This window comes from Camelus dromedarius, chromosome 13 (genome assembly GCF_036321535.1).
Source record: "Camelus dromedarius isolate mCamDro1 chromosome 13, mCamDro1.pat, whole genome shotgun sequence".
Taxonomy (NCBI): domain Eukaryota; kingdom Metazoa; phylum Chordata; class Mammalia; order Artiodactyla; family Camelidae; genus Camelus; species Camelus dromedarius.
Genome location: NC_087448.1, coordinates 28887818 through 28902011, shown reverse-complemented (window position 1 = coordinate 28902011; position 14194 = coordinate 28887818). Strand labels below are relative to the sequence as shown.

Below are 14194 nucleotides of genomic sequence, written 5' to 3'. Positions count from 1 at the left end.
CTCTCGCGGGAAAACTTAGAGACTGACATTGGTTGGCTCTCTGAGGGCTGCGAGGATTGGGCGAAAGCAGACAGATGGGCGGAGCCCGGAGCCATTTCCTCCCGCGAATTGGGCGGGTCCCGCCGCGGGACTCCAACTCCCAGAGTGCGTTGCTTCCCGCGCCTGGGTGCACCGGGGAGGACGGGGTTCCGGCGTGGACTTATGCAGCTGCAGCTTCCCCTGTCCTCCCGGCGCGGAGGTGGTTGTCTTGGTTACGAGTCCTAACGGTCCCGGGCCTGAGGTTCCTTGCTGAGGGGCTGCAACCTGAGCTGCTGTCTGGGGACACCTTCGGCTCTTCTAAGTGAGGGCGGTGGCGACCGCTTCAGCCTTCTATGTGGAGTGATTGAACCTTTCCAGGTACCTCGCGGTTACCCCTTCCTTCTCCCCGTGGGGCAGGGAATCCTCTGATGCTGCCACATTCGCGTCTTATTTTTCACACCGCACGTGTGGGCAGCCCCATTCCCTGACCTTGTGTAATCCAGGTGATGTTGCCTGTCTTTGAGTTCACCTTTTCTTACCCTCGTCCCTTTAAAAACGAAGGAAGACGATCCAACCAAAGGTCTTGCCGTTTTCCCTCCACACACCTTTGTTTTTGTCTAATCCTTCGGTTTAGAAAAGCTGGTGTCTACAATACCGTAGTAATTTATTATGTCATATAGTATTAATACAGGAGAGTTGCTGAAATTTTTGTGAAGGGATAAGCAGTTTGATTTAGATTGATGAATTGTTCTTTTACTCTCTTGTTTTCATTTTACAATCTACAAGTCTATAAAAGTGCTTTATCTCACTATTTCCCTTTTTAAAACGTCTTCAGTGATGCCTCATTGCCGGTAGAATAAATTTGGAACATATTGAAACATCTAAGGCCGTCCACAGTCTTGATTATGTATGAGGAACAGCCCTTATGTGTGTGTGTGTTGGGGGTGGGGGGGGAAATCACCACTCAAATTCACACAGACTTGGTCCAGCCCGACTACCACTATCCCCTTCTGTTGTTTTACACTTTCACCACTTCTGTACGACCTTAATACCTGCATTATTTTCCTTTTTATTATTTCTGTCCAAATCCTTTAAGATTCTAAGTCTTACCTCTGTGTAACCTTCCCCTGACCAACTCAGAAGTAACTTCTCTATCTTGAAAATGTACTGTTTTTATTAGTAGCATTCCTGGGTACTAGTGATTTAGGACTTTATCCTTTATCTCATACACTTCTTTGTTTAAGTAAGAGTCCTCCCCAGAAACTGAGTTTTTTATTCATCAAAGATATGAGTTAATAATAGGATTTAATAAGTTTGATTTAATACGTTTGATTTGAGCAGTAATTTACCAATCTGTCCTGGATTTGAGGTTCTCCAGTTTGCCAACAATTACTTAGGAATCCATAGTACACTTTGATATACTTTATGCATTCCACAGAGAATTTGAGTATGTTTCAATCAATATTCTTTAACCTACAGAAAATCGGAAGTGGAATTGGAGAAGAAAAGTGACCCGTAATAATTAAAAATGTCTCGAAAAGTTGCCAAGGCATCAAAAAAACTGAACGTCTCTAGCTCTCTGGAATCCGAAGATATTAGTTTAGAAACAACAGTTCCGACAGATGATATTTCCTCATCAGAAGAGCGAGACAATAAAATCAAAATCACCAGGCAGCTAATTGAACGGAAAGAACTACTTCATAATATTCAGTTACTGAAAATAGAACTATCACAGAAAAACATGATGATTGACAATTTGAAAGTTGATTATCTTACAAAGGTAAGATCGTGTATAAATGTTGCTCTCTATGTGCTTGATTGTTTTCAAACTGCAGGTAATTAAGAATTAAGTTTATGTAAATGTAATCTGAACTTGAAATGATGCATTTAAAATTTCAAGAAAATAATTACATTTTTTGCGTAGTTTAAAAAAGCTATTTTTAAAAGTAAAGGGGGAGTGAATACTATTTGTGTACCAAATAAAACATCTTGAAAGAAAGAATGACTTAAAGGTGGGGCAAGGATGAATTGCTTTTGAAGGCTCAACTATAAGAATAATCATTGTATTTACGTCATGGAGTTGTTGGGAGGATTAAATTAATCAATGCACTTAAGCTCTTAGATGCCTTATAATACTACTTAATAATAAGTAACAGAAGTATTTACACTTATGCAGCACTTATATCATTATTTATGTATCCCATGGTGCTTATGTATAGTTTTTCATTGTTGTAGTTTTCTGGTTGGGCTGAAAATGTAGGTTAAGTTAGCCATATTCCTGAGTTTATGACACATAATCATCATTGATCTTTGTAAGATCACTTCTTATATGTTTATTCTTTTTAACTCTGTAGTTCATTTCCCTTTCTCCCTCTCTCTCTTTTTCTTTTAACATTTGTTCCTTTTTAAAAAAGTTTTTATTGAGGTATGTTTTGATTTACAGTACTCCATTAAGTTTCAAGTGCAAGACATAGTGATTCACAATTTTTAAAGGTTATATTCCATTTATAGTTATTATAAACATTTATTCTTGAAAATGGGTATTTTTCTTATTTTTTCCCTTTACATTAATGTGAATTGCATGTTTTGTTGTAGATTTCATTTCTTACGTAGTTTTTCGTCTCAACTCAGTGCTGTTTTTAGAATCATTCATGTTACTGGGTGTCCATCTGGTCCTTTGCTTTCCACTTGTACATAATTCTGGCATGCATCTACCATTCTGTCCACCCACCCCCATGGTGATGGGTACCCAGGTGGGTTCCACCTTTAGATGTTCTCTTATAGAGCTGTGCCACCATTTCTTTGACATATACTCAGGAGTAGAGTTTCTGGCTCACAGGGTATATGTATACTTCCAAATTGCTTTCCAGAGTAGTCCCCTACTCTACCTTTCTGGGGTTTTTGTCTATGAGCAAAATCCTGCTTAAAAACCCCTTAGGGTCTGTTTGCTGTCAAATATGGGAAGAAATATGGTAGAAGAATTAATCCTCCATAATTCGTCAAATCCAAGGCATCTTGATTATAAGATGGACCATTACATGTATCTGTGCGGTCAAAAACTACCAAGTGAAACTGTTATGTGCTGTGGATTGTAAGATGCATTCCATCTTCAGAGGTGAAAAATGTGAAAACGTGTGAGTCTGGAATTAATGGAGGAACTGTATTTTTAGCCATTCATTCATTCTCCAGAGCTTACTGATTGATTGACCATCAGGGATACAGAGATGAAAATGTCACATTCCAGCATTGCAAACAATAAATTTCCTTCAGCAGCTCCATGAAATGGTTGGGAGTCACTGGAAAGGCAGTTTTCTGCTGAGCTTAAAACTGTTCTTGTTATTAGCATTTAAATGGTACGATTTTAAGTTACTGAGCTTTCTGTCATTGGATGCATTCAACTAGTCCTGAATGGTCAAGTGTCATGAATATTATTGGTATTTCTTCTGTGGAAAAAGATTGAACCAGCTGTCCAGTGCTTCAGAGATTAAATTCAGCTGTTAGGACCAGAAACTTGGAACACGGTGGCAGCCAGTAACAGAAATATGGAACCTGTAGCATAAGCAAGATAAGGATTTTATTTCTCTGGTATAACAGGAATCTGAAAATAGGTAATTTAGACCTGGTATGGTTACTCCTTGATATCATTAGGAACCCAGGCTCCTTTTAGTCTTCTACGTGTCTGCTTCTTGCTTATGTTTTTCACCTCAAAATCACAGATGACTGATTTGCTGACACTTTTGTGTCAATGCTATAGGTAGAAATAAGGAGAAGGGTGAAGGGAAAATGGGGCCTTTGCCAGTGAGTCTGTCCCAGAAGCTTTCCCAGAAGCTCAAGCCTGTGACCTCAGTTGACTAGGACTACATAGCATCCTGGTCAAGGAGAGCTCAGCTGGGACATGTAAGTTTTTAACTGGAAATATTGTTGTCACTAATGAAAATCAGTTACCTGAGAAAGAGGGGAAGACTTGATGTTGGGAGATAAGTGATGGTTTTTTCAACACATCACGGTCTTTTTCAGTTAGGAAATAGGTAAATCTACATAATCTAACATCTCTTCCCACCAGTATAGCAGCAATACAATGTTTATATTTATTACAGCTTTTTCCTAATGGTTCAGTTTATCACTGTGAACGTCTTGACCCGTGTTTATTTGATTTCTCCATGTCTGAAAACAAGCATAGTGGTCCCAGGAAACATAAAAGCATTGATTCCCACTTCCTCAGCTGCTTGCTGACTGAGACTTAGAAGGGGAGACACTTAGGCTGAACTTCCTGATACTAGAGGACTGTTAGCTTTGCACTTTTATCCCCACTTGTTGCTGCCTGCATTTCCGTCCTTTCTCCACTTATTTTCTCCTTCCTTTCCTCTTCACTCTTCCTGCCTGTCAGTTTTTGAATGCTCAAATCTCTTTTGTTTCTCTCTCATTAGAGATCTGTAGCTTCTTTACTGCTTAGGAAATGGAAGTGTGACTCTTCTAGCTTGAGTGTCTCTGAGTTGAGGGACTTAATCTAATAGTCAAAATTGTAAAAGTTCTGACCCTGAAAAAAGCAGAAGTTTCTCTCCTTGTGGTAACAGTTTTCTTGATTTGTGAAATAGTAATTATGAGGAATGTGGTTACCGTTTGTTGATTTAAGACCTTTATTGAGACATGTTGCCAGGAATATAGCAATGAATATGACAGTCCTTTTTTTATGGAGATCGCATTCAAGTGAGAAACATAATTTCTGCTTTGGATAGGAAGTTAGCAAACTTTCTCTGTAAAGACCTGGGCCAGACAGTAAATATTTTATGCTTTGCGGGCCACATATAGTCTGGTACATATTCTTTCTTCTTTTTTTTTTTATCACAACTTTATAAATGTAAAACCTATTCTTAGATTGTGGGCTATACAGGAATGGGACGTGGGCTGGCTTCAGTCCATTACCATTGTATAGTAACCCTTGCTTTAGATTAAGTAGTCAGAGAAGCCATTCACAAATTTTAGGCAATTAGAATTACATGTCCTGATTTTTGTATGTAAAGTGGCACTGAAGTAATAGACTAAGGGCGGCTAAGGTAGAAGCGGAAGATAGTTTCTAGGCTGTTGCCTTATATAAGACTCAAGTTTGTTTAAGCTTCATCTCCTGGAGCCATTTATTGAGAAATAGAAGACTGGGAGAAAACTGATGTGGGAGGTAAAATACAAGTTCTGTTTTGAACACGTTAAACTTTATATGCCCATTAGACTCCTAAGTGAGATTGTCACTTAGACTTTGGAGGAGAGTTCGTGACCAGAGGAGTGAGTGGGTGGGTGTGTGTGTGTGTGTGTGTGTGTGATATACATCAGCATGAGTATGTATGAGTTTAGATTGTGTTACCTGGGGAGAGTAGAGGGCCCCAAATCAAGTCCAGTGATAATCAAACATTTAAAATTGGGGAAGAAAATCCAGCAAAGGAAGCTGAGAAACTTAAGAGGATCCAGTGAGTTACAAGGAAAACCAGGAAGAGTATCATGTCAGCCAGAAGGGGATGAAGTGGTCAGCTCTGCCAAATCATGCTGTCAAGTAAGATGAGTCTACAGAAAGAGCCACTGGATTGGGTACTATGGAGGTGATTGATAACTTTAACAAGAACTGTTTTGGGTATAGTGTGGGACAAAAACCATATAAAAGTTTTGCTTTGATGGTGAACAGAGAAAATGGTACTATAACAGAGGAACAGGTGTGATCAAGGGAGTGTGGTTTGTTATTGTTGTGTTGTTTTTTTTTTTTTAATGGGAGACAAAATATGTTTGTTTAACAATAGGAATGGTCCAGTAGAGAAGGAGAATTTGATGAAGCAAGAGGAATTCACATGAATGTCTTAAGGATTGACTGTTAAATTAATCTGCGTATTTTACAGGGTGAACAGGAATTGCCTGGGTTGAAAGGGTGAGAGTAAAGAATTTTTTAAACAGGCTAAGAGTGGAATCAGGTGCATGAAGGCTTAAGCGAGAGAACACAACATATTTGGAGGATGACAAGCACTTATTTTGGCTGGAACAGAGTTTTCTTTTAAGCTAATGACAAGAGATGTGGTTGGCAAGGGCCAGATCAAGAAGGAAAGGTATAGTCTGTCATGTAGTTTGGAATTTATTATGAAGACAGTCAGGATCCTCTGAAGGATTTAAAATGGGGGAAATAAATTTTTTGTTGGTTTGTTTTTTTAAATCACTTCAGGTGATTTTTTTTTTTTAATACGAGTGCTGGGGATTGAACCCAGGACCTCGTGCGTGCTAGGCACGGGCTCTATCACTGAGCTATTTCCCTCTTCCTGGAGAAATACACTTTTGATAGCATTTTTAAAAGATAAAATAAAGGAAGATAGGCTTGGAAATTGACAAAATTGAAGGCAGGGAGACCAGTGAGGAAACCATTATAATAATCCAGGTGAGAGATGATAGGGATCTAACTGAAGACTTGTCAGCAGGTATTAAAGAGGATGGTACAGCTTTGACAGCTTTGACAGCTTTTATGCAGTAAATCAACAACAAAAAACAATGATGTCTGTTCGGAACAAGCAATGAGGGAGAACTAGTTATATCAAACATGACTCAGGTTTCTTTGCTTTGTTGACTAGGGAGATGCAAGGAGTATAAGATTGAGGTTAATGACTTGTTCCGCTTTGGAGGACGTTTATATATCACCCACGTGGTCATCAGCTGAAGGTGTATAATAGAAATACTTATTTGAGTGTATGTTCTAGGCAGGGTCTGGCCTGGAAATAATTACCTGGGTGAGGCAGCAGCATAAAATGCCAGTTGTCAGAGAGTTTCTCAGTGAGATTGGGGTAAGGGGAAAAAATAATTTTAGTGACAGCCTGACAAAAAACCATTTAAAGGCAGCAGTTTCAAAGCATAGTTTGACAACCATTTGTATGGGCAGACCTTGTAGTATGTAATAGACACAACCATTACACAAAACTTCTATCCATTTTTACCTGTTTCTTTCAACTGCTTTTTTAATATTTAGTATTTTTCAAACAGAAGGGTTTTTTTAATGATAAATTTGAAAATTGACCATATAATTTACCTTTTTCTCTTTATGAAGATTGAAGAATTGGAGGAAAAGCTTAATGATGCACTTCACCAGAAGCAGCTACTAACGTTGAGATTAGACAACCAGTTGACTTTTCAACAAAAGGATGCCAGGTAAAAATTTTAAAAAACAAGCATACCTATTTAGCAGTTACAAGTAACATCATTACCTATTCATGCATGTGATTTTGTTAGCTAAAATGGAGACATTTTAAATTAAAGATGGTAATAATTTTTACATCCAGACCAACAAAAAACGACCTGTTGCAGTACACAAAATACAAAAAGCCAGAATTCAACATTCATTCAACAAACACTGCTGATATAAGTGACCATTAATGACAGTGGAAGCTCTCTAAACTCACTACCACTTAACTGGCTGTCTGGATTAACCCTTCTTCATTTGGCCTATAAAACATACAGATACATTTTTATGGCACATTGAATTCTCTTGGGTTAAGGTACCTTCTGTTTGCCTACATATGTTCTCCAGCTCAGCTATGTGTTTATCAAGAGTCTGATGTGTTTACTCTCAAAGATGCATATGCCAACTCTACTTAACATGCTTATATCACTTAATTATAATTGTATTTAAAAATGAGTATCAAAAAGATATGTCATTTCTCTGCAAACTGTAATGAATTATTTGGAAAGATTTAATAATAGTGAGTGACTAAAAAGATTATCAAATTAAGTGTAAGCAAGGGATGTTTAGAGATTAGGGACAAAAATCAAATCTATAAAAAGTATCCTCAAATTTCTTCCCAAGTGTCTTTTTAAGGCCTCCTGCTGTTGTAAAGAAATTGAACTGGAAAACATGAAAAATGATTTATACAAAAACAAAGCATACCTCCATGTTAAAAAAAAAACTAAATCATATGTAGAAAGTTTTACAAATAAATGTTTATTTCTATATTTTAATTAGAGGTAAATGTGCAAAGTATGTATCTTTTCCCTTTATAAGTTTTCACTGTTTAACTGATATTTTAAAAAATTATCTGACCAATTATAAGGCACTTTCACATTAGATCAGTGATTCTCAAATTTTAGCCTGCATCAGAACCATGTGGAAGTCTTGTTAAGAAAGAATGTTAGGTCCCACCCTCAGATTCTGACTTGAGTTGAGTCCTGAGAATTTGCATTTCTACCAAGTCTCCAGGTGATGCTAACATTGCTACTGGCTCAGGGATAACACTGCAAACCACTGCATTGGATAATAGGGCTTCTACTCTAACTCTTTAGACATTGATCAAATTAAAGTAGAGAGAGCAGTTAGAAGGCATTGCAATAATCCTCTTGATAACTGGTAGTGGTAAAAAATGATTGGATTCTGAATATATTTTGAAGATTAGAGCTGATAGTATGTCTTAATGGATTAGATGTGTGTTTTAAGAGAAAAAGAGGAATGGAGGATTGTACCAACATTTTTGGCCTGAATAAATAAAAGGATAGAGTTGCTGTCAACTAAGATGGTGAAACCACAGTGGAATAGGTTTGTGAGTGAAGAGCAGTTTAATTTGGAACATGTTAAATTACAGTTGTCGTATTAGGAATCCATGTGGAGATATGTGGGAAGACTGGTTTAGAGATTTAAATCTGGGAGTCATTAGGATATAGATGGTATTTAGGTCACAAGACTGGATGAATTCCCCAAGGGAGTGAACACAGACAGAAGAGAAGACTGAGTACGCCAACATTAAGACAAACTAGATAGAAAGACAGAAAATGCCACGAATAAAAAAGGAGGAAAATGAAGAGGGGAAAATATGGTGTTAAAAGTGTGTAAGGGTGGAGAGACCAGACGTCCCAAGTGCTATCATTAGGGATTGCAGAGAGCTGATAATTGATCATCAGCAATCTGGATATTATTGATGACCCTGAGATTTCAGTAGGAGGGTGGGGACCTGATGAGCCTGGGTTTAAGAGGAAAAGCATTGGAAAGCGTGTGTATAGACAACGTTTGAGAAACAAGGGGCAGTGACGTGGAGTCAAAAATTGTGGGGGTTTTTTTTTTTTTTTTTGGTTCACTTGTTTTAAGATAGAACAAATAACAGCATGTTTGTATGCTGATGGGAGTGAAGCAGGGAGAAGGGAAAATCAGATGGTGCCTTTCTGCTCAAAATCTTTGGGTAGGCAACAACTGTCTACTACATGTATTCCTCGAGAAAAATGATTATATGTGGATTACTGTTTTTATTACCTCATTCATTGAATGAATACATTATGGTGATTCAGTGTTGCTGCCTTAAAGAGGTATACCTTGATGTGCCTGGATAAAGACAAATGGAAATTGACTTTAATGAGTAGGGTCCAAAACAGGTATATAGGATTTAAACCTTAAGCAGAAGAAATGTGTAATTTTATAATTTGATTTTTAAAAGTTATTTTTTTAAGAATATCAGTTTTTTATTTAATGATTTATGTAGCTGCCCATTTAGTAATTAGTATAGCACTGTCATTTCATGTTTAACTAGTTAAGTAAATAAGCATTTAGCTGGAGCCAAAAATACTATTAAGCGTCTCATTTCTTAAGTTTATGTTACTATAAAAAAGTAACTGAGAAAATCAAATCTCAAAGATTTTGTTAAGCTTGCTATGCTTTCTCTCCTAATGTAGAAAATATCAAGAGCTAATGAAACAAGAAATGGAAACTATTTTATTGAGACAGAAACAGCTAGAAGAGACGAATCTTCAGCTGAGAGAGAAAGCTGGAGATATTCGTCGAAACCTGCGTGACTTTGAGTTGACAGAAGAGCAATATATGAAACTAAAAGGGTTTCCCGAAGATCAGCTTTCCATTCCTGAATATGTATCTGTAAGTGTCTTGTATCGTATTAAAAAAAAAAAAGCTGCATGTATTTTCAAACTGAAGTTTGTCATTTACATAGTAGCCGTAACTTTTGAGGTACCTAATGGGTAAGTTATTTTATGGCCCCAATCTGAAGATGGTGAATGGTATTCAGATCACCAGATTTTAAAGGGTCTCAACCATCAGTCTCCAAAATCCAGCGGTAAATAGGGCTCTGAAGTTATGGCTGGATAATCCAGAGAAATGAATTATTTTATCATAAACTGAGGTGGTTTGTAACATTGTCAAAATGAAAAATTGTAGAGAGACCAGATGAGTGGTTGCCAGGGCTTAGGGATAGCAGAGGAGCGGGGGTGGGCGTAGTGGAAAGGGGGTGCTGGGGGGAGATCTTTATGGATTTGACTGCTGTGTTGGTTACACAAATCTATACATGGAATTGGTCTATGTCAGTAGGCTCAAATTTTTTTGGTGTCAGTGTCTATTTTACATTCTAAAAATTATTGAGGACCCCAAAGAGCTTCTTTTTATATGGACTATATCTATTCATATTTACCATGTTAGAAATTAAAGCTGAGATATTGTCTAAAAACAGGAATACAGAAGCATACATTTCATTAGCCTTAATGGCATTGATACCATCACACATCAAGTAGCTACTGGCAAAGGCCACTTGTCAGGCATAAGAGAATAAGAGCAAAACAGGCAGAAAATCTTAGTGTTGCTAGGAAAATAGTTTTGATCATATAGATTTTCTAAAAGGGCTTCAGTGTGGCAGGGTGGGGCCTCGGTCCCAAGAGCACACATTCACACATTGAGGACTACGGGTCTGTAATTTATAGATGTCATTTTACCCTAAGAGGCTTGAATTTTTTCATCTGTAAGAGGATTAATAATAATAATAACAGCACCTTTCTGTTGAGGTCATTGTGAAGATTAACTGAGTATGTATGTAAAATGCTTAAACTATGCTTAGAACAGAGGAAACACATAATAAATATTACCTACTATTTTTGCTGGAGTGGTGGTTGCTACTCTTGGTTCTCACTTGGATTGGCTTCCAGAGTAATGATTTCCTATAAAACGGAGTACTGTCTTCTTGTTCAGCTTTTCATTTAAACAGCTCCGATACAATTTTTCTACCCAAAGAACTGTCCAAAACCAATTAAATATCTCAAGTGCTGTCATTGCGGCCTCACCCATAGCAGACAGAAAGTGTCCCATTAGTGGCAGTGATACGTGTTTCTGCTCTCTGGTTTGTTAATGTTCCACGTCATATCTTTTGTTTTCAGACAGTAGTCCTAACTAGTTAATGATATGCGGATTCATTGTGTTAAGTACTGACCTTAGGACTTACCTCTTACCAGATATGGTACCCATGCAATACAGCAATATGTTAAGGAGTTTTGGATTGTATGTCTATACAATAAATAGTCCCTAATTACCATCTGCTAATTTGCCGATAGCTTAGTTTTATAGGAATTCATCAGATGGAACACTTTAAAGTTAGGGCCAGCAAATTCCCCTGAGAGAATTACGGGTGGGAGGAGAGGTTACTGGAAGGAATAGTGACATGAAAAATACCTCCTGATTCATCCTGACTATCCCTTCCATGGCAGTGGTAGTGTGTAGAGTTTCACCAAGAGCCAAGGGAATAGGCTTTTCATATATTTAGGCACCAGAGCTAAAGCAGTGCACAAACCAGACAACCAGACGAAAATTCCTGTCCTCGTGGAGCTTACACTCCAGTGGACCAGCACACAATAAATTTAAAGTGAAATGTGTAGAATTTCTGTCATAAACACTGGGGAAAAGAGCAGGGATGAAGGGTAGGAACTGCCATCGGGGGTAGGGGATGCTAACTTAAATCAAGTTAGGGGAATCAGGGAGGGTTTTACTAATACGGTGATGTTTAATCAGAGACTTAAAGGGAGTGAAAGCATAAGCCAGACATTTATACGTGGAAGAGCTTTCTAACAGAGGAAACAGTAAGAGCAAAACTCTTGAACTCTATGTGTTCCTGAGATAACTAGCTGATAGTGTGAACAGTAGTAGAAGATGAGAGAGGAGAAAATGGAGTATTGATGGAACAGAGGAAAGAGAGACTGTGTCAGGGTGGGGAGTCATAGATAATCCAGGCCTTGAGGGGACTTCATTGAACATTAAGACTTACTAAAGTATTAGTGGTCAGAAACAATTAACTGTTTGTTTCAGTTTTGTACAACAAAACTTTAGTATACAGGCGTGTAATCTGAAAGTCCCTGGCATTTCTTTCCTTCTTTACCTTAATACTTTCCTGATACTACTGATAATTGAGAGTATTATTAATTAGCAAACTTTAATTGTAATTTGGGTTTCAGGACTATTTATTAATTCGATTTTTTTTTTAAGATTCGGTTCTATGAACTAGTGAATCCATTAAGAAAAGAAATTGCTGAACTCCAAGTGAAAAAGAATGACCTGTCAGAAGAATTAAGTGAGAACAAAGTTCAACTGAAGCAACTGACAGAGGTTTGTGTGATTCTGATCCCTGGTGGGAAGAGGCTCCGAGTTTTTCTATACACATTTCCTCAAGTTGTGTGGTAAGGAATATAAAAGTCAATGATAAAAAAAAATGAGACTCAGGGATGCTGTCTGCTGTGATTCTTCATAAGTAGTAGGAAGAAGGTTAAATTGGAAATAGCCATCTTAGAGATTGACAGGGTACATTCGTGATATTGACCTGTAATCCACCAGGTCAAATGTGTGAGCATTTCGTTGTTATAACTCATTTCCTTCTCGGGTCTTCATTAGATTCGCCTTGGTGGTATGAAAGGGGACTCCTGTCCATTTATCAGTCATTTTTGCTTTTTCATCAAATACAGTTAGCGCTCCTAATACCTGTTCAGAGCACGTGCACTAAAAACATCAATCCCAGAGATGCCTGGTGCTGTGCTTGGCGCTGGCAGCAGTGAACACGAGAGACAGTGTCTGCCCTTCCCAGGGTTCGTGTTCTAGTAGGTTAGGGTTGGAACCTTACTTGATATCTTGACACTTTTTGTGTGTGTGACCTTAAACAAGTCATTCAATGTTTTCTGCTCTGTCAAATGGAGAAAATAGTACTATTTGTCCATTCATTTCATTGAATTGCCCACGTTTCTGTTTCAAAGTACAAATGTGATTTTTAGCCAAGTCTCATGTGAATAACTTATTTTATGTTCTATTTCCTGTTACCAAAGCTGTTACCAAAGATCTATTATCCAGAAATAAATAATTATAATTTAATTTATATTTTGATGCTCTAATTTGCTGCACTATTAGTGCTGGACAGAATCTGCTTACATCATTAATACAGAGCCAATATTCTGGGCAAGATGAAGGCTCAGCTTTCTTCCTTCTCCTCATAGGAGCACTGAAGTCAGCAGGAGCAATGCCAGAGAGGCAGATGTGCTGATATGAACCCAGCTACCTTAGGTTCTGTTGTGTTTGTTTATTTTCTGCTGCTAACTTGCTGCATTGTGCATGTAAACTGTTTTGCACGTTTTGAAAGATAGCTCCTAATTTTTAAAAATGTTGCATCTATAGTCAAATAATAAAGGACAAAGTTAGAAGGTCCCAGTGTGGCTACTAATTTTGCAGCCTTGGGCAAATCATTTTATCTCAGTTGTCTCCGTAAAATGCCCAGGATGGTAATGGTGCTGGTGCTGGTAGTGGTGCTGGTAATGCTGGTGCCGGTGGTGCTGGTGCTGGTGGTGCCGGTGCTGGTGGTGATAACTGCTGGTGCTGGTGCTGGTGGCAGCAGTGACGGTGGCACAGGGTTTGTTGGGGACAAGGCAGATGAGTTTTCAGATTTGGTTCTGTAGCACCTTATGGTTCCTCAGCCTTCCTTAAAGACTTCTTTTTTTTTAAGAGGGAGGCCTGGAGGAGCACTTTATCCTTGTTTCTATCAAACCACTCTTAAAGTCAGGTCAACTTGCCCAACACTGAGGAAAAAATAGGCTGAATATTTTTAAATTAAAAGTCAAACCAGCACGGACTCTGAACTTTCTTTACATCCTACATAATGGTGTTTAAAATAATAATTTTATTAGTAAAGTGAGATCATTTATCTTAATGGCAAGAGTTTTAACTATATATGATCTTTTCACCAAAAGATGGGGCTCACTTTAAAAACAAAGAAACTGAAAAGTGTGATTATCACCAGGTAAGGAAGATAGAGAAGATTATGATCTTCAGAGGAACGTTTATAGAAAGGAAGGTGATCAAAAAGATTATTAAATTAGCAGGTGAGGAAAAGCAGTTTATTCAAAGTACTAAATGAAATTAGTAATTTTTCAG

The 14194-nt window shown here is 37.9% G+C and overlaps 1 protein-coding gene across 4 annotated transcripts in view; it reads left to right on the top strand.

Moving 5' to 3' along the window:
• Positions 1 to 178: 178 nt before the first annotated feature.
• The window catches only part of PIBF1 (progesterone immunomodulatory binding factor 1), a 171044-nt gene continuing 157028 nt past the window's right edge, over positions 179 to 14194 (top strand). For 3 of the 4 annotated variants that reach the window (XR_010383595.1, XM_010978783.3, XM_010978782.3), the window contains exons 1-5: positions 179 to 396; positions 1498 to 1798; positions 7085 to 7185; positions 9688 to 9886; positions 12269 to 12388. Coding sequence is in view for 3 of the 4 variants with exons in the window: in XM_010978783.3 (XP_010977085.1) it covers positions 1547 to 1798; positions 7085 to 7185; positions 9688 to 9886; positions 12269 to 12388 (672 nt within the window). In the remaining variant the exon portion in view is untranslated. Of the gene's footprint in view, positions 397 to 1497; positions 1799 to 3819; positions 3916 to 7084; positions 7186 to 9687; positions 9887 to 12268; positions 12389 to 14194 lie in introns of those variants that run through there. The other variant, XM_031466110.2, reaches the window with a different exon arrangement.